This window comes from Thamnophis sirtalis, unplaced genomic scaffold (genome assembly GCF_051295495.1).
Source record: "Thamnophis sirtalis isolate CommonGarterSnake01/CBP01778 unplaced genomic scaffold, rThaSir2_p1.2 scaffold_2, whole genome shotgun sequence".
In the NCBI taxonomy this organism is placed as follows: Eukaryota; Metazoa; Chordata; class Lepidosauria; order Squamata; family Natricidae; genus Thamnophis; species Thamnophis sirtalis.
Genome location: NW_028261382.1, coordinates 116,427,480 through 116,446,634, shown reverse-complemented (window position 1 = coordinate 116,446,634; position 19,155 = coordinate 116,427,480). Strand labels below are relative to the sequence as shown.

Sequence of the window (19,155 nt, the reverse complement as noted above, 5' to 3'; positions counted from 1 at the left end):
AGCCTTCCTCTTTCAAGGACTAAGGGCACCTGCTTTGTCAGAATAGAATGAATTGAGTTGGAAGGGACCTTGGAGGTCTTCCAGTCCAAGCAGGAAAACCTATACTATTTCAGATAATTGACCGTCTAGACTCTTCTTAAAAACATCCAGTGATGGAGTGCCCGATATTTCTGGAGGCAAGCTGTTCCACTCGTTAATTGTCCTTAATGTTAGGAAGTTTCTCCTTAATTTCAGGTTGCTTCTCTCTTTGATTAGTTTCCAACCATTGTTTCATGTCCTGCATTCCGGGGATTTGGAGAATAATTTGACCCCGTCCTTTGTGGAATAGTGCTATTATGTCACCCTACCCCCAATTCTTCTTTTCTTTAGACTAGCTAAACCCAAATCCCACAGTCGTTCTTTCATTCAATCAAATTCAAATCATTCAAAATGATTGCCAAACAATCATTTGGCAAGAATGCAAGACACCCAGTATCCAAGATCTTCACGCATTCCAGGTGAATTTAAAAATACTTTTTCTGCAGAAGTAATAACAGGACACAAGCTTTTGCTTGCAAGTTTGGTTTCAAAACCAGAATTTTGGTTTTCTAAAGCAGGACAGTTAAAAAAAAAAGAGTTTGGCAGCTATGTTTTTAAGTCCTTTTGATATTTATAGATGCTTTTTAATGTTATAATAATATGAGATCTTTACCAGCAAAATGCATCACAGGTAAAAAGTAGTGTTCCCTATTTCTAGATATGCACATTAAGAACTGCTCAAGAATTACCTAAAAATTAAGGTTTATGAGTGAAATAGCCTGTTCTGCAGGGCATCACTAATGAAATAAATTATTCTACACAGCATGGATTTAATTTTGTATCTCAAATCTGGCACACACCCATGGTTTTCAAAGTTTGTAATTCAATAGGAAAGGCTTTGTATCTGTCATGAATTAATCTTGTGCTCAAATCCATCCTCCATTTTTCTGGGAAGTGTGTTCCTTTGAAGAGAATTTTTTTTAAAAAAAAAAAAAGGAAAGAAACCTCTCATTCTCAGGGTCCTCTTGAATCTTTTAGTTTGATTACACTACAAACTCCATCATCCATAAAAAGGTGTCTGAGGATGTCCCATGCACACAAACCAGGGATATAAATAGAGATAATAAATAAGGAGCACATGTGGAAGGCTTTTAGTGGGAGCAGAATGAACTATAGAGCTATCTGTAAGTATCAAAAATAGACCTCTTATGAAAACATGGAACATAAACAATGCATTATTCTTTAAAAAGGATGGATGAGAACTAAATAATTGATTCCTAGGATAGGCATACACGATTGCACATTCTACATCCTGTTAGTGTCAAAATCCTTGAAGTTGGGTCATTCCAGCTGGAGACTTCATCTGAGTTCATTCGAGTTAAGCAAGACACCATCAGTAGCAAACTGCAAGCATCGCCATGATACCAAGTGCCCAGGATACAGTTATTGGCATCTAATGCTTGTTAGCATTGTTTATTCTTAGATGCAGAAGGGGATCTAGTTCAGATTGCTAATTATATGTTGTATTTCTTCAAGCATCTCTGCCTCTGACAATGACGAATGTGCAAGCTTTAGCAGGGCCCAGTTTTCCAGGTACATCAGACAAGTTGAGCAGATCACGGTTAAACTTATATTCATGTTATATTTATACCTGCCTGTCCTATCTATCTATCTATCATCTATCTATCTATCTCTATCTATCTATATTATCTATCTATCTATCTATCTATCTATCTATCTATCTATCTATCTATCTATCTATATTATCTATCTATCTATCTATCTATCTATCTATCTATCTATCTATCTATCTATCATCTATCTATCTATCTCTATCTATATTATCTATCTATCTATCATCTATCTATCTATCTATCTATCTATCTATCTATCTATCTATCTATCTATCTATCTATCCATGTATCTTCTATTTTCTATAAACTCTCTCTGTCTATATATCATCTATGTCTCTTTCAACTATTTACCACTCTATCAGTCTATATTATCTAATCTATCAGTTTATCTCTCTATTTATTTTATTTTAATGATCCCATAATCGGTTGCATCTGGGTAGAGTCAGGGCAACTGAATAGAGCTGAGTGTTTGCTGGCTGGATGCCTTTCCTGTCATCAATGCGGAGTTATACTTGATTAATTATTTATCAGCTATATTCTCATTACGCCCAGAGAGAAAAATATCTACTTCTACCTAGGCTCGAACTCACAGCCTCTTGATTGTGAGGTGAACGCTCCATCTCTAGGCCACCACACCACTCAAGAGTCTCTCCCTCTCTCTCTCTCTCTCTGTCTGTCTGTCTGTCTGTCTATCAGTCCACCAAAACAATAGTACTGGGGAACAAAGAGAGTCTCTGGAGCACTGCCTGTTTACTGAATATCTAGCCATTGGTCATATATATATTTCCAAGTATTTCAATCTGGACTTAATTTTAATTGAACTGCGCATGCACGTGCACTGCGCATCCAACGCACACGAGCGAACCGGCAGTAAAGTCGTGCAGAACCCACCCCTGGAGGCAAACTGTCCTGAACAAATTGAAGAACCACCTGGATCACATCTCTGACTTGGCACATGCCAGATGTATTGAACTTCATCACCACAGGCCAACATCACGTGCATTCAAACAGAGTTTTTAAAAAAGTCATTTCACGATTCCTATTGCGGAACACAATGAATATATTAAACATAATTCCTGTATTCAAGCTTAGAATATAGGACATAGAATAATAGAGCTGTAAGGGACCTCGGAGGTCTCCTAACCCACCCATCCACCCCTCCTGCTCGAGCAGGAGACCCTAAATCATTTCATACACATGGTTGTCCAGTCTCTTTTTGAAAGCCTTCAGTAATGGAGCACCCACAACTGCCCGAGGCAAGCTAATCCTTTGATTATTTTGTATTTTGCTTCACAGGGGCAAGGCAATACTGTATATTCCCCATCTGAACCAACTCAAGGAATATACATTCTTCAAATCATTTTCTTCCCGTCCTGAGTATATTTTAAAAACTATGGTATCTCTTCAACTAAATGGACCCAGTTCACCTCCTATCCAGAAACTTTTCTGCATCTCATTCAGTGTATGGCCATCACTGCCAGGAGTTTGATTCCTTTGAGGCTCACCGGCTCAAGGTTGACTCATTTTCCCAAGATCAGTAAAATGAGTACCCAGATTGTTGGGGGCAATCGTGACCCGTCAAAAGCGCGGACGACAAAAGCGCGATCGACAAAATCGCGCCTTTGACGTCATCACAGCGCGACGAAAAAGATCGAAAAATTCAAATAAAAATTAATAAAAATTAAATTAAAGCAAGCCGATTCACATAAAGGTAAGGGTTAGGGTTAGGGTTAGGGTAAGGGTAAGGGTTAGGGTTAGCTTTAGAGCGTTAGCGTTAGCGTTAGGGTTAGGATAAGGGTTAGCGTTACGTTTTTCGTTACTTTAACGGTTAGGTTTAGGGTTAGGTTTAGGGTTAGGTTAAGAGTTAGGGTTAGGGTTAGGTTTGGGGGGGTTAGGGGAAGGTTTTAGCTTTATTTTTACATTTTTTCGATCTTTTTCGTCGCGCTGTGATGACGTCACAGCGCGCTTTTGTCGAGCGCGATTTTGTCCTACGCGCTTTTGTGGTGGAACCGGGGGCAATATGCTGACTCTGAAAACCGCTTATAGTGGGCTGTAAAACACTATGAAGTGGAATATAAGTCTTGAGTTCTATTGCTATTTCTCAAGTCTGCTTTAAGATGGGTGGAGTTCAACTATTTAAATTGGTTTTGTATATGTTTAATCCATGCATAAGCCAGAAAAAATTGGCATTGAACTTCCCCAAATATCTAACTAGTACTGGGTTAGCAAAGCTGGGTCTTAGCATTATTAACGTAGTAGTATGTTATATAGGAAAAGATCTTTATATACAAAAGCAAATCAAAGATAAGGCTTATTCCCCAAGCTGGCTTGGGAATTCTGGAAGTTGAAGTCCACCCATCTTAAAGCAGCCAAATTTAAGCAGCACTGAATTAAAGGCAACAGAATTAAACCTGCTGAGTCGTCGCCTCCCCCCCCCCCCAATTCTTCAGCTTCTAATCCAGCCTCTACAACAAAAAAGCTGCATTTTGCGTACAAGCTATAGAACAAAACTAAAAAAAAAAAAAACGTATTTTTTCCTCTTGATTTTGCGCTGTTCTTCGCCATGGAGGGAGAACCGGCAGCAAAGGAGAAACGGGGGGGGGGGAATGAAAGGGAACCCGTTTACATTATATTGCCTGGGGACAATGGGGACTGTAGTCCTCCCCATCAAAACGCAAAACGAAACGCCGAGGAAAATGACTCGATGCTGGGGGGTGGAGAGGGGGTGTGTCTGAAAAGGAGTCCCTGTACGGATGGGGGGGGGGGAATGGCCACGCCCTGCCGATGCACAAAAAGCGTCCATCGCCACAAGTCCGTACCGCGTGACGTCATCACGTCCCGCCGTTCGACGTCCGCCGCACGGTTTGCGCGCCGGGAGGAGGGACGACGCCGGCCACGGGGAGAGTCGACTACATCAAAAGGTGGTTGTTACTCGGACAACGACGGCTAGGTATCCGCGTGTCTATCGTCCTCTTTCCCTCCCGGGGACCTCCGGAGATAGTTGGACTACATACTTTATTAGTCCAGTGGCTGGGCATGATGGACCCTGTAGTCCAGGGCGAAAGAAGGAAGGAAGGAAGGCAGGCAGGCAGGCAGGCAGGCAGGCTGAGATTATAAATGTTATGAACGTTGTAAAGACCTGTTCCTGTGCCTGAGACTGGGGACGTTTGGCAGGCTGCCCCAATAAATGGCTGGTTTCATTTCTGGGAGTTTTGGGTTGGTTTGATTTTTGTAAAGGAAAATCTGGACTTGATGGGCAGAGATATTTCAGGGTTCTGTCCCTTTGGAGCTGAGAGCAAATCAAGGGCCCTGAGTGCCTGTCTTAAGTCTTTCTTTATTTGGTCTTTGGGATGCCACATGAAGTTGTGGATGCTCAACCGAGAAAGTTATTTATCCAGAATGGAAGATTCCTGCCCTGTCGGGGGTGGAGTTGGGGGGGGGGGTGGACTAGAAGTCCACTCCAAATCTTTATCCTTAAACTGTCTACCGTGGACCTCACCCCATTCCTAAGAGGTCTGTAAGAGGGCATGCATAAGTGCACCAGCGTGCCTACCATCCCTGTCCTACTGTCCCCATTTATTTGTACTCATTTCTTATGTATATACGTATATCTGCTTATACTTACATGTTTTTATGTTATATTCATACTTGTTTTCTCATACATGCTTGACAAACCAAAATAAATAAAATAAATAAGTCCTTCAGGATCCCTTTCAACCCTGGCTTTAGGGGAACGTAAAGGAAGCAGAACCAAGAATAGGTTACCAACAAAGCAGAGGTTTTAGGAAGCAAGGATGTTTTGGAAAGTCAGCTCCCAACACCTTCAAGACTAAAAGGTGTTGGTTCTTCTGAATTGGTTGTGGGTCGTCTTTGAGCAGTCTTTTAAAGTTTGGCTTAGTTCAGTGGTTAGTTTATATAGGAAAGGGCAAGGGTAGACTGCTGTTGTAAGATAGAATATGCAAAAGTGGCCTAGGGCGAAAGAAACAAAAGCATAACAATTATATATGCCTAAATATAGCTGCATGGCGACATGATCAAATGTGCAACTCTAAAGGGAACTCACTATGTTTAAGCAGAAATTGGACATGCTGTCTTTGTTTCTTCAAGGACTCCTGCACTGATCAGTTATATGCCCAAAATGAACTCTTCTGCCTCTGTAGTCTTACAAATCTGTGAAATGTAAGGTTTTGAGCGTGATAATTAATTTGTAGGTGGGGGACTTCAATGTAATTTAACTTTAATATGTCACTAGAAAACCATTAATATATTAAACATCTGTATCCAACAGATTTGTGTCCTCTTTGACACCCATTTTCCTTTTTCTACCTTAATAGTTTCATTCTCTTGCACTTCAGGATGTCTACACCGCCTTTAGCAGGGCCAGGATTGCCTCCTGGTTCATTTTCTGGGCCTCAGGGTCAGGCTGCACGGGAAGTGAACACAGCTTCATTGTGTCGCATTGGCCAAGAGACTGTGCAGGACATTGTATTCCGCACAATGGAAATCTTCCAGCTGTTAAGAAATATGCAGGTAAGTAATCACCTGTCCGAATAATGTTATTCTATTTTCTTCTCTTGTAGAAAACCTGAATTAAATTGAAAAAAAGTGCACAGTGAAAAACATCAGCAAAACAACTTTGGTATTCAGAAAAGGAAATCTTTGCCTCCTACATATTTTCATTTTAAAAAACGGCTTTTAACGATTTATCTGCCTTTCTCCCCAGATAATTTACTTTTAAAATTGGAGAATCTTAGCTTCACTAAGAATGTAGTAAAGGAGGCAGATAATTCTTTTCTAATTAATCTACTTTTGGAGAGAATTCATTTTGAGTTCAAGATTTTTTTTAGACAAAATAGGCTGCTGAAAACAGACCAATTACATATTCTAGTTAAAATATAGGTAAATGATTTATAAATTGATAACAGCAGGCATGTAAGTTTTCTCTGTTTTTTTTTACTTAATGTAGTATATAACCTTCTTGCTTCTACTTATTTTCATGTACCTTAATTGTAGCTTTACCAGATAGTAAATGTCACTTTATTATTTTATAGAAACATAGAATAACAGAGTTGGAAGGAACCTTGGAGTTCTTCTAGTCCAACCCCCTGCTTAGGCAGGAAACCCTACACCACTTCAGTCAAATGGTTATCCAACATCTTAAAAATTTCCAGTGTTGGACATTCACAACTTCTGGAAGCAAGTTGTTCTATTGATTAATTGTTCTAACTGTCAGGAAATTTCTCCTTAGTTCTAAGTTGCTTCTCTCCTTGATTAGTTTGCACCCATTGCTTCTTGTCCTACCCTCATGTGCTTTGGAGAATAGTTTGACTTCCTCTTCTTTGTGGCAGTATTCCAAGTGCAGTATTCCAAGTGTGGCCTTACCAAGGCATTATAAAGTGTTAATAGCACTTCATGTGATCTTGATTCTATCCCTTTGTTTATGCAGCTTAGAACAGTGTTGGCTTTTTTGGCAGCTGATGCATACTGCTGGCTATAGTTGATAGATTTGTAGGATTTTCCCCATATTCACTTTTATTTCTAAGAATAATTCTGCCCCAGTTTTTAATCTTTAAATTTTATTAAAATAATTACCCTAACTTTTCTTGTTTTATTTTGATTACCTAGGATTATTTTTAATATAATTCATATTTCCACTGAATTTGTTGAGAATGTCTATGTATTCAGCCAGTATTCTTTTAGCAATCTAGAGTTTTTATATGGACTGTTTTAAAAACATAGTTTACAGTTCTCCAGTTGCAGAATAATATTCTTTATTCAAAATTTAAGAAAAAAAATATCAAAGAAAATTGTTTTGATGTGCCCCTTGAATTTAACATGTATACATACATACATACATACATACATACATACATACATACATGTTCAACTGATTGCTATCAGATTCTCTTAATGCAGAAATTTTGAAGACGAAGTCTATGATCCCCTTCTGCTTTTCAGGACTTTGCGAGCAAACCTAAGGGGAATCACAAATTTGGTGGTGCCTTTGCATAAAAACATAACATTGGTGTCAGAACTTGCTCATAATATGCTTGGACAAGCTAACGACAAGATCAGAATTTTCTTTAACTCCTGTTATAAGGCAGAAATATTGATCCAGAATAAATATGAAAAGTGGCAGTGGTCATTTTAAAAATAGAATCCCAGAGTTTAGGAATAATGCAGAATTTTGCAGTCCCACATATCCCATTAAAATCTGTTTTAAATGTTCTTGTTTTATTATTACACTGTTTCAGTAACAAAACTGCCTTCCTAGGATATTACATAATAACTTTGGCATTACAGCAACCGATCCCTATCGACTTCCAAGGATCAATGGGACTACCCATAATTGTTATTTATTTGTTTGTTTGTTTGTTTGTTTATTCATTTTCTATGACTACCCATCTCAGTCAAGAGATGCTACATAATTCTTAATTCTATTAGCTAAAATAGTATTTATTAAATTATTTTCATAAAATAACTTTGGGTGTCAAAGAACACTGAAGTTTCATGAAGGCATCAATGAGCTGAAGAGCTTCAAAAGTTGTGTGTTGCCTTCAAAAGTTGTGGGTGCTTCATCACTAGAGGTTTTTAAAAAGAAACTAGACAGCCACTTGTCTCAAAATGCATAGGGTTTCCTTCTTGATGAGGGGGTTAGACTAGAAGACCTCCAAGGTCCCTTCCAGCTCTATTCTGACTACGACTAGATTGTGGACCTCTGTATTAGAGGCTTCTGGAACTATTTTTAGAAAATAGGAGTGGGAACGTGCTAATAATCAAAGTGCTACTTGCAGACTTACTATCAGCCTATATGATATGATATATAATATGATATATGGTATATTATTCTACTTCTAAATTGCCTTTGATGATTCTGACTTCTCTGATCTATCATAATATATGCAAAAATGTTCTTAAAATAAGAGGAAAATGCTTCTAGTAGGATCTTCTCAAAAGTAGCTCTGGCTATGGAATTCTTTTCCAGAAGAAATTCAACCAATATTCAAAAACATATTTTGTAGGCAAGTCAGATAATTTAATGGTGATGTTTTAATTTTTGATTATTATTTTCTATTTTGTTACATGCTTCAATGAAAGGAAGGTAGGAAGTATAGACTCAGGTAGCTTTGGAAACTAACAAAGTTTTTGTCAAAAACTTTTCATGCTTGTGGAAGAAATGAGTGAGGTTTTCTTTTGTCGTATATTCTCAAGGATGGCTAAAATTTGATTTCTTGCTATTAAATGTTCAAATATTCCAGCTTCCAAATGGTGTCACCTACCATACGGGCACATATCAAGATAGATTGGGAAAGCTGCAAGAACATCTGCGCCAACTCTCAATACTGTTTCGGAAACTGAGATTGGTGTACGATAAGTGCAATGAGAATTGTGCAGGACTTGAAGCCATTCCAATAGAAGTAAGTGAAATGGAGAGGGGAGACAGACACAAATATCTAGACCAGTGGTGGGATTCAAATATTTTTACTACCGTTTCTGTGGGCGTGGCTTGGTGGGCGTGGTGTGGCTTGGTGGGCGTGGCAGGGGAAGGATACTGTAAAATCTCCATTCCCCATCCCCACTCCAGGGGAAGGTTACTACAAAATCCCTATTTCCTCCCAATCAGGTGGGACTAGGGAGGCAGAGAATAGATGGGGGTGGGGCCAGTCAGAGGTGGCTACCCACCCAAACTACCCAAAATTTTCACTACTGGTTCTCCAGAACTGGTCAGAACCTGCTGAATACCACCTCTCATCCAGAACTGAAGAAGAGGGAAGCTGATTTGTTTCCAAATCTCATTTATTCTAAAATCCCAAAATTCTCCATGTGAAACCTGGATTAAAATGGATACACCCAAATGCTAGTAATAAGGACTGAAAAAATCTTGACTTAATGGCTCATTGGGAAAGGAGGGTTCCATTAAATACAAATGTCTGTAAAGTTCAAATTTATCTTGTTTATATCCATTTATATTGTTTGCATAATTACCTAACTGATGCAAATAGCACCATTAGCACTAAAACTTCAATTTAGTAGACAAATCCTCAATTTAATAGACATTTGTCTGCTAAATGGGATGAAGCCCAAATGAAATCTTTGTCCACTATATCTGAAGTCCACTCAGCTGAGGTCCATTAAACCAAGAGTTTAGAAATAATTCTCTCTGCAAAAATACTCTCCTGCTTTACCTCAATTCTCACAACAAAGAGAAGGGAAATGATTGTATTGCTCTTACTGTAACACTACTGAGAGCTAATGTACTGAAGATCACTGAAGGATCTGCCAGAAGATCCAGATCAGCTTACATACGGTATCCATCATGATTTCCAGAGGGTGAAACTTAATGTATTTTCTGCTTATGGCTTTGATCGTGGTTGAAAAAAAGATTTAGGGAGTTTGCAAGTTGGTAAAAGGCAAAGTATGTATTTATCGCTTGGAGACATCTGACATCCAAATAAGAGATTGTATAATATAAATGCAGTTAGGAACAAAAAACATTTTTGTAATTTCATATTTACCATAATTAACATTGTTATGACATAGCTTCTCACACCAGATTCCTCCAGATATTCTCTGTCTTAATATACGGTTTCCCCCCCATATTTATAGCAACTCATTCCTTACGTGGAAGAGGATGGATTTAAACATGATGACCGAGGAGCCACCAACCAGCTACTCTTTGCTAGTGAAGAAAGACGGGAAATCATGGAAGTTATCAAGGTAGACCATATTCTATTTTTGGGTATCTTTTTGTGTAATTGTAAGCTAAATATGAGAGGGATGCGGTGGTTCAGTGACACTGAGCTTGTCGATCAGAAAGGTCCTCAGTTCGGCAGTTCGAATCCCTAGCACTGAGTAACAGAGTGAGCTCCCGTTACTTGTCCCAGCTTCTGCTAACCTAGCAGTTCGAAAGCATGTAAAAATGCAAGTAGAAAAATAGGAACCACCTTTGGTGAGAAGGTAACACTGTTCCGTGCACCTTCGGCATTTAGTCATGCCGATCACATGACCACAAAGACATCTTCAGACAGCGCTGGCTCTTTGGCTTTGAAATGGAGATGAGCACCGCCCCCAAGAGTCAGGAACGACTAGCCCATATATGCGAGGGGAACCTTTACCTTAAGCCAAATATATATTTTTGACTCATTGAAAACAGAGATTAGTAAGAAGAGCCCAGGGCACAAATGTTGGTTTATAGTCATGAAAAAGAAATAGAACAGAATATAGAACAGAATATTCTTTATTGGCCAAGTGTGATTGGACACACAAGGGATTTGTCTCTGGTGCATAAGCTCTACGTATACAAATAAGCAACAAAGCGATAAATCATAGTATACAATCATAAATCATAAGATGCAACCAATGAAGTATAGTCATATTATACCAATAGGAGTAGGTAATAGGAAAGATGGGTAGCATAATAGTAATACAGTCCTGCTACATAGTTAGATATCCTTAGGCATAGACAGTGCTGTGGGAATTAGGTGTTTAGCAGAGTGATGGCATGGGGAAAGAAACTGTCTTTGTGTCTAATTGTTTTGGCATGCAATGTCCTATAGCGGTATTTTGAGGGGAGAAATTGAAACAGTTTATGTCCAGTTTATGGGAGGGGTCTGTAGATCTATCTATCTATCTATCTATCTATCTATCTATCTATCTATCTATCTATCTATCTATCTATTATCTATCCATCCATTCATCCATCCATCTATCTTTTTTGAACAACTGTCATTGAAGGTGCTTATACAGAGATTCTGTAGCAAACATTTCAGAACATTCCAGAACTTTTAATTTTTCATTCAATTGTTTTAATGTGCAAAGTAGCCAAGTTGGCTTATCAAGCATATTGATAAACAAATTAAAACAATTTATAAATAAATTTAGAATCCTAGAATGTTCTGAAATGTTTGCTACACGGTCTCAGCCAGTTTGGTCTAATGGTTAAGGCACCAGGCTAGAAAGCAGGAGACTTTGAGTTCAAGTCCCAACACAGCCATGAAATCCAGCTGGATGAGTTTGGACCAGTCACCATCTCTTAGCCCAACCCACCTCACATAATCGTTAATTGTGAGGATAATAGAAGGAAGAAGTATGTTGGATACATTTGCTGCCTCAAGTTATTTCTAAAAATAATAAAGGCAAGATACAAAGAAATTTCATTTTTCTCTTTCAGTTATATATTAATTATCCAGGATATTACATTACACTTTTATTTATTTAAAGGTTACATTAGAAAAATATATTCCTTCTTCTAGGGCCATATATGGCAATTCTGTATTTTTACATTTTGAGATGATGATATTCTGGATATCCTTAACTGATCATGAATTAATATTTGTTGCCAATTTTTATTAAACGCTAATTCTTGTAGGACACTATCATTTTATGTTTTGAAAATTAATTATGTGGCTGGGGAAATCAATCAAACCTTAGAAATTCTACTTAAGTCCCAAATGCTCCTCTTGTAAGTCTTTCTGGTTCTGTGCCCTCATTGTACATGCTCAGTCCTTGTAGCCATTTCATTCATTACCCATGGTCTGGATTTGTATTAATTAAAAATATTAAAATTACCCTCTTTTTTCTGTTTAAGTTGATTTGTTGGGACTCCTGGCTTATAATGGTTTGATAAATTTTGTTAGGTGCTTTATTCGTAAATTTACTGTGTGATAACCATTCAGTCATTTGCTTGGTCTTTCTATTTGTATGAGGATGGGGCTGTTTATAGCAATTAGATTTATATACCGCTTCATAGGGCTTTCAGCCCTCTCTAAGTGGTTTACAGAGTCAGCATATTGCCCCCAACAATCTGGGTCCTCATTTTACCCACCTCGGAAGGATGGAAGGCTGAGTCAACCTTGAGCCGGTGAGATTTGAACCGCCGAACTGCTGAACTAGCAGTCAGCTGGTGGCTTGCAGTACTGCACTCTACCCACTGCGCCACCTCGGCTCTTGTTTATTCATTCATGGAACACTAATTGAAAAAAAAGAGTGGATTCTTCTAAAAAGACCCATTTTCTTTCTTCAACTGGACTCTTCTATCAAATGTCCTACATTATTCTCCCTTGAATTCCTATTGTCCATTGATAGTTACTTTTTATTAGAGTAAACTATGCAGTTCTTGGTACTCTCCAAGCTTGATTGTTTGCTTGCCGACATTTTATTACCCAACCAGGCAACATCATCAATGCAAGCGGGTGTAGAGTTTTGCTGCCTGTTTATATGCAGTAGCTTATAAGAATTTCTATTTGGAACTTCAAATATCCGTATTTGTTAAGTACATATAATCCGCTAATGAGGTGGCTGGATGGATTCACTGAAGCAGTAGGGCTGAGCTTAAATGGACTCCAGGGGGTGGTAGAGGACAGGAAGGCCTGGAAGAACGTTGTCCATGGGGTTGCAATGGGTCGGACACGATTTCGCAACTAACAACAAATCTGCTAATTTGAAGATAGATTCATTTTGGGCAGAAAGTCTACAGCTTCCTCCAAAATTAACATCTGACCCTGAGGTTCGACCATCCATAAATACGTCTCTATTCCTGACATTTAAAGAAGGTCATGGATGTGCTCAATCATTTAACAACATAGATCGATTTAGAGCATTCTATTTTTTTTCCCCAGACACTATTTGTTTCCTTCAAAGGATTATCAGTTTTTACTTTTTGGAGAGAAATTGCATGTCATTTTTTTAAAAAAAAAACAGTAACAGTTGATGGGATCAAATATCTGCAGGTAAATATTTGTCCAGGGAGAGCAAGTGATTGTTAGCTTTGCATTGGTATGTTTTGCTGTAAAAGGAGGCTGTAGAGGAGAGATAAGTAGAAAGATAGGGATAGAGAGAGATATTTTCCACTTGGTATTTAAAAGATGAAAAAGAGCTTGTATGTTTCTTTAAAATAATAAGCCACGCTGAGCTGTATTCAACTGGTACCCTTGAATAAAATTCTTTATCCCCTGAAGGGAAAGCTTTTATCTCAGGAACAATTTTTTTTTATCTCCCTGTCACCTCTCTAACTTACTTAGTTTCCCCCCAGTGTTTGTTCTAAAGGACCTGAATAATTGGGTGTTGTTGCATGGAGAAGAGAAGGATAACCATTTAGGCACATCCCAATATTTATTTCCATCTCTCTGCTACCGTCAGAAGCTGCCATAAGATCAAAAAGCCATTGTCAGCAGAAGGAAGCCAGCTGTTTATAATCCAGTATATATTCAGTTTAACCTACATAGGCCTAAAATTAATTGTCGCAGTGGGCAGAGTTTTCCTTGGCTCACTGATTTAACTCGCAGAACAAAGTTTGTAGGCATAAGCATACATAAATGTTAGGCTTGCAGGGAGCAGTCATTTATGGCAGGCTTGTGCAGTGGCATGATGAACCTATAATAGAAGTAAGAAAAGCTTCAGGAACCAAGGATGATAGAAGGCCAGACAGAATAGCGTAAGAGCCCTGTTTCCCTCTTCTTGTCCATCTCTGGATAAGCAATAGCAATAGCAATAGCAGTAGACTTATATACCGCTTCATAGGCCTTTCAGGCCTCTCTAAGCGGTTTACAGAGAGTCAGCATATTGCCCCCAACAATCTGGGTCCTCATTTTACCCACCTCGGAAGGATGGAAGGCTGAGTCAACCCTGAGCCGGTGAGATTTGAACCGCTGACCTGCTGATCTAGCAGTAGCCTGCAGTGCTGCATTTAACCACTGTGCCACCTTGGCTCTTTTTAAGGCTTTGATTTCAGAGACCTTGGGAGTTGGTTGTTGAATGGTGAGGATACAGGAAAGACGATAGGAATGAAAAACTCTGTCTCTGCCCCTGAACTATTTTCTGCCAAGTGACGTGCAGTTTTGCACGGAGGGGGATTGTGTGAGTCTTTGTCATAATTTCTTCATGGCAGGAGGGAGGGGGACACACGCTTTTTATGCTAAAGATGGAATCAAATTTTCAGCTTTGGTGTTAAAATCTACAGTTGCAAATTAACTTCCAAGTTAATGCAGCTGTCAAATTAGCATTTATGATTAAGGTACTTGAAGTGTGATGTCTTTTAGCCATTTGTCTGCAAAACTGATCCTTGAGTTGACAAAGATAAATGCACAAGTAAGATGAGGTAAGGTCTTGTGATACAAAAATCATTGAATGAAAAATGGGAAATTGGGGTCCAGAGGATTTTGGCTGCAATCCGTCAAGGCAGAGCAGTAGTTTTCAGCCTTGGCAACTTTTAAGATGTGTGGGCTTCATCTCCCAGAATGCCCATCCAACATCCTAAAGTAGCCAAGGTTGAAAAATATTGGGATAGAGCAGGGTTTGGCAATCTTAAACATTCAAAGAGCCATTTGGACCTGTTTCCCATAGAAAAGAAAACACAAAATCCTTCCCATGCCTGACTATTTCCTGAGCAGCCACAAAACTAGCATATGTAGTTGAATTAAAAGTTCTGTCTTTTCTTTTGTTGGATTTATCCATGGTTGGCCTTCCGGGGTCAAAGAGCTCAATAAATCACCTTCTGGCGGGTGTCGCACATTGGCAGTTGTGACACATATTTTGAACGACAAGGAGCCACAGCAGAGGGATGAAAGAGCCACATGCGGCTCCAGAGCCGCAATTTGCTCACCCCTGGGATAGAGCAAAGATATGGATCCTTTTATGTGATTCTGTCAGCCATAATCCAGAATGGTTAACATGGAATAGCTACCCTGTGGGCGATGGCCAGGGACAAAACAATCATTTACTTGCAGAGAAAAAGGGACAGATTAGCTGTGTCATTTATCTCCGATGCCTTAAATATTCTCACTCAGTGCTCTGGGTAAGCATACATATATAAAAATGAACGGTAAATAGGAAGTCTAAAAAGCTCTGGGCTCCAGCAGTCTTATTTGCAACATCCCTGTGCAAAACTAATTTGAGTGTTCATATGGAAATGCCAGACTACAGCCCTAATTCAAGTTTGATTAGAAATGCATAGAATAAAAGGTGACTGCATTGGCTAGTTCAGCCTTGCTTTCTGCCATTTGGCCTTCCATGTAGTAATATAGACAGACACCCTGCGTGATTAAGAACCCTGATTGCATTGAATTCTAAATTGCATTGGAAACCTTCAAATTTATGGAGAATAATGGGCCAGGCAACCCAGGTATAGCATAGTCAATGAAGCCCAAAGCCACATCCCTATTCTGTACTCATGCAATTCTAACCCTGAGGAAATTTAATGCTTGAATACATCTTGGGCTGTCGGCATTTTTGTTGTTGTTGTTCATTGTTTCCTTTCTTCCAGCATAAAGATATAATTCATGCATTATATATAGTCGTCTTTTGACTGCAGACTTTTTTTTTGCCACAATAAAGCTACAAATCCCCATGCTTTTAAAAAAAATAATAATAATATTTCAGTCATTAAAATATCTCAGAAAGGTGAAAAATTGCTTTCAAAAGAACCAGTCTGACATTTCAGTTTCTGTCATTGCCAATTAGTGAGAAAAAGGGATGCGAGGAAGCATTGGATTTCAATATAAAGGAGTGCCTAAAAAAAGGGGGGAAAAAAGGGGGGGGAAAAAAAGCCAAATAGCACAGTGTGGATTTGGAAAAGCAAAGTATTAGACTAAACTAATAATGTAACGTTACATAGGATTTTACTGTAATATAAATTTATGTGAGTGCTTTGCGTTCCTTAACTGTTAATATATTTTACAATCTCTTTTGGGGAGGTTATACATTTTGCCCTTGTAGACAAATGCTGATTTGTTTATCATCCTCCTTGGAGTGATCTTGTATGAGGAATTTCATAAATGTTTATGATATAATTTAATCGCTTCTTTAAAAAGTACAGTGGTATCACTGCATTATGATTTTTGCCTTGAAACCTTACCAGCAAACCTCTTTTTGCCCTTCAAAAAAAATTGCAATATATTCTCCTGGTTTTAAAAATATATATTTTGGAAGGGCACTTTTTCAAAATAATGGGATACATATTTATTAGTTTCTACAGAGCAATCCTGCTTAAAATAAACACCCTAACTGATACCACATGAAAACCACATAAACGAGCAAAACATTTCAGAGCTCATATGTGCTGCTTTGGCTTCGGCTTTATAGTTCTATGGCTCAGTCAGTTGCATTGAGCTTAGCAGAACCTAAAACTGAATAGACATGCAAGGGCCCGTATCATCAAGCCTAAAGCAGCTTCGTATTACCTTAGGGGTCCTCAACTGTTGTGGACCTGTGCTGGGCTGCAGCATGCCAGAAACCGGGCCACTCACACAAGTGAAGTATGCAGTGGGATGCAGACCGCTTGAGAAACCACATCCACTCCACGGAAAAACCTCTTTCCATGTAACCTGTCCTCGGCATCCAAAATGTGTTATATGTTGCCACTCTTTGTAATATTTTCCAGCATAAAACCAAAGGGAAAGAAGAAAGTTGCTGCCCTGTTCTCAGAGCAGTGCTCTACCATCCTGCTCCCTCAGATAGCAATAGCATTTAGACTTATATACCGCTTCGCAGTGCTTTACAGCTCTCTCTGTGCGGTTTACAGAGTCAGCCTATTGCCCCCAACAATCTGGGTCCTCATTTTACCCACCTCAAAAGGATGGAAGGCTGAGTCAACCTTGAGCCTGGTGAGATCCGAACTGCCAAATTGCAGACAGCTGGCAGTCAGCAGAAGTAGCCTGCAGTACTGCACTTTAACCACTGCTCTACCATGGCTCTGACATTGCTGGCCTTGAAGAACCAGCTCAAGGTAGAGCTTTTCTGGAACACTTTTTAAAATTAATTGGATAACATCATAGGAATTCCTATAGATTGCTCCACTTGTAAGTTAATATTGATTTGATTGGTCCTGTTCTTTTCCATTATATTAATTATACCGTGATTATTTGTATACGCCAAGAGTCACACGATTGTAGTAACATAAAAATCCAATAAATAAATAGCGACTGTCAGATAAGGAACAGCTTCCCCATTGACTTTGCTGGGAAGATGGCAAATTAGAATCACAGAAATCTGCAACCACAATAAATGCCAGCTGGCTGCCACGTGCCTGAATTGCGATCATGTGACTGTGAGGGTAGTGCGATGGTCATAACTTTGAGGATGGTCCGCAGGTCACTTTTTTCAGTGCTGTTGTAACTTTTCATTGTAACCTGGGAAGATGTCAAACAATTTTGGCTCTCTCCGGAGAAAATAGGGCTACTCTGGGGTACCATTTTCTCCTTTGGCACCAATTATTTATTAACGTTCAATAATCCTCAAATTCCAACCACAATTGGGACCGGAAACATTATCTTTAGGCAGTACTGTCATAAAGTGAAGCATCATGTAACCATACCCAACCTATTTTGCCTCGATCATTAAGGGAATTACTGCAGTCACTGAGTGAAATATCTGAATTTCAGGACTATTGAAAGCTAATAAATAATTGGTGCCAGAGGAAGGAATGGTACCCCACAGTAGCCATATTTTCTAGGGAGAGAGCCAAGATTGTTTGACATCCTCCCAGGTTACAATGAAAATTAGGAATAGCTTTCTTACGTTTAGTTTATTTTGGATAAGTATAACAGGCAGATGGATTCAGCACATCAAACACATGACTTTTGCATTGCTTTGAAGAAAATGCAGTGCTTAAACTTGTGAATGGCATAAATTCTTAACAGATGTAAATCACCCCCTTTGTTCCTTACCTGACAGTCGCTATTTATTTATTGGATTTTTATGCTACCACAATCGTGTCACTCTTGGCGCTACACAAATAATCACGGTATAATTAATATAATGGAAAAGAACAGGGCCAATCAAATCAATATTAACTTACAAGCGGAGCAATCTATAGGAATTCCTATGAAGTTATCCAATTAATTTTAAAAAGTGTTCCAGAAAAGCTCTACCTTGAGCTGGTTCTTCAAGGCCAGCAATGCCAGAGCAAAATTTTATTCCCACGGAAAGGCTGCTCCATGATGAAGGAGCACATCTTCTTGTGAGTCATCTGAGCACCCTCCATTTCCCAGTTCTGGTCATAAATTGCTGTATTCCAGGATATTAGTATCAGACAGGACGCCGTGATGGCTCACGTGGTAAGAATCGCTGGGCCTACGCACTGCTGAGGTTGGCGGCTCGATTCCTGTGAGCAAATGAACCACGTAGGGATAAGAAAGGAGCCCCACCCCCCGATTGCCTAACACCATTCAGGCATCCCGTGGGTGAAGATAACACCGCCTGAAAAAATTCCTTTCACGGGCAGCCAGCCACCTCTGTGATTCCTGGCTAACACATGCCATGTACTAAAAAAAATTATATATCAGACAAATGTAATTGAAATAGAAGGTTATGAAAGTCCTATACAGCAGGGGTCACCAACCTCGTGGCATGCCAGAAACTGGGCCGCACAAACAAGCGAAACCCCTTCCGCAGGATGCACGCAGCACACGAAACTATACCCCCCCTCGACCATGAAAAAACCTCCCCTGGAATTGGTCCCTGGTGCCCAAAAGGTTGGGTGGGGGGAGCTACTATACAGGTAGTTCTC

General features: G+C 39.3%; 1 protein-coding gene across 5 annotated transcripts in view; it reads left to right on the top strand.

Annotated features, from left to right (window-relative positions):
• Positions 1-4,512: 4,512 nt before the first annotated feature.
• MED30 (mediator complex subunit 30) overlaps positions 4,513-19,155 on the top strand; it is a 61,968-nt gene continuing 47,325 nt past the window's right edge. For 2 of the 5 annotated variants that reach the window (XM_087706757.1, XM_087706753.1), the window contains exons 1-4: positions 4,533-4,602; positions 6,008-6,182; positions 8,912-9,070; positions 10,260-10,370. In XM_087706757.1, the coding sequence (XP_087562883.1) occupies positions 6,009-6,182; positions 8,912-9,070; positions 10,260-10,370 (444 nt within the window). In that variant the 5' untranslated portion in view covers positions 4,533-4,602; position 6,008. Of the gene's footprint in view, positions 4,603-5,986; positions 6,183-8,911; positions 9,071-10,259; positions 10,371-19,155 lie in introns of all 5 variants that reach the window. The other 3 variants (XM_087706756.1, XM_087706755.1, XM_087706754.1) reach the window with 3 other exon arrangements.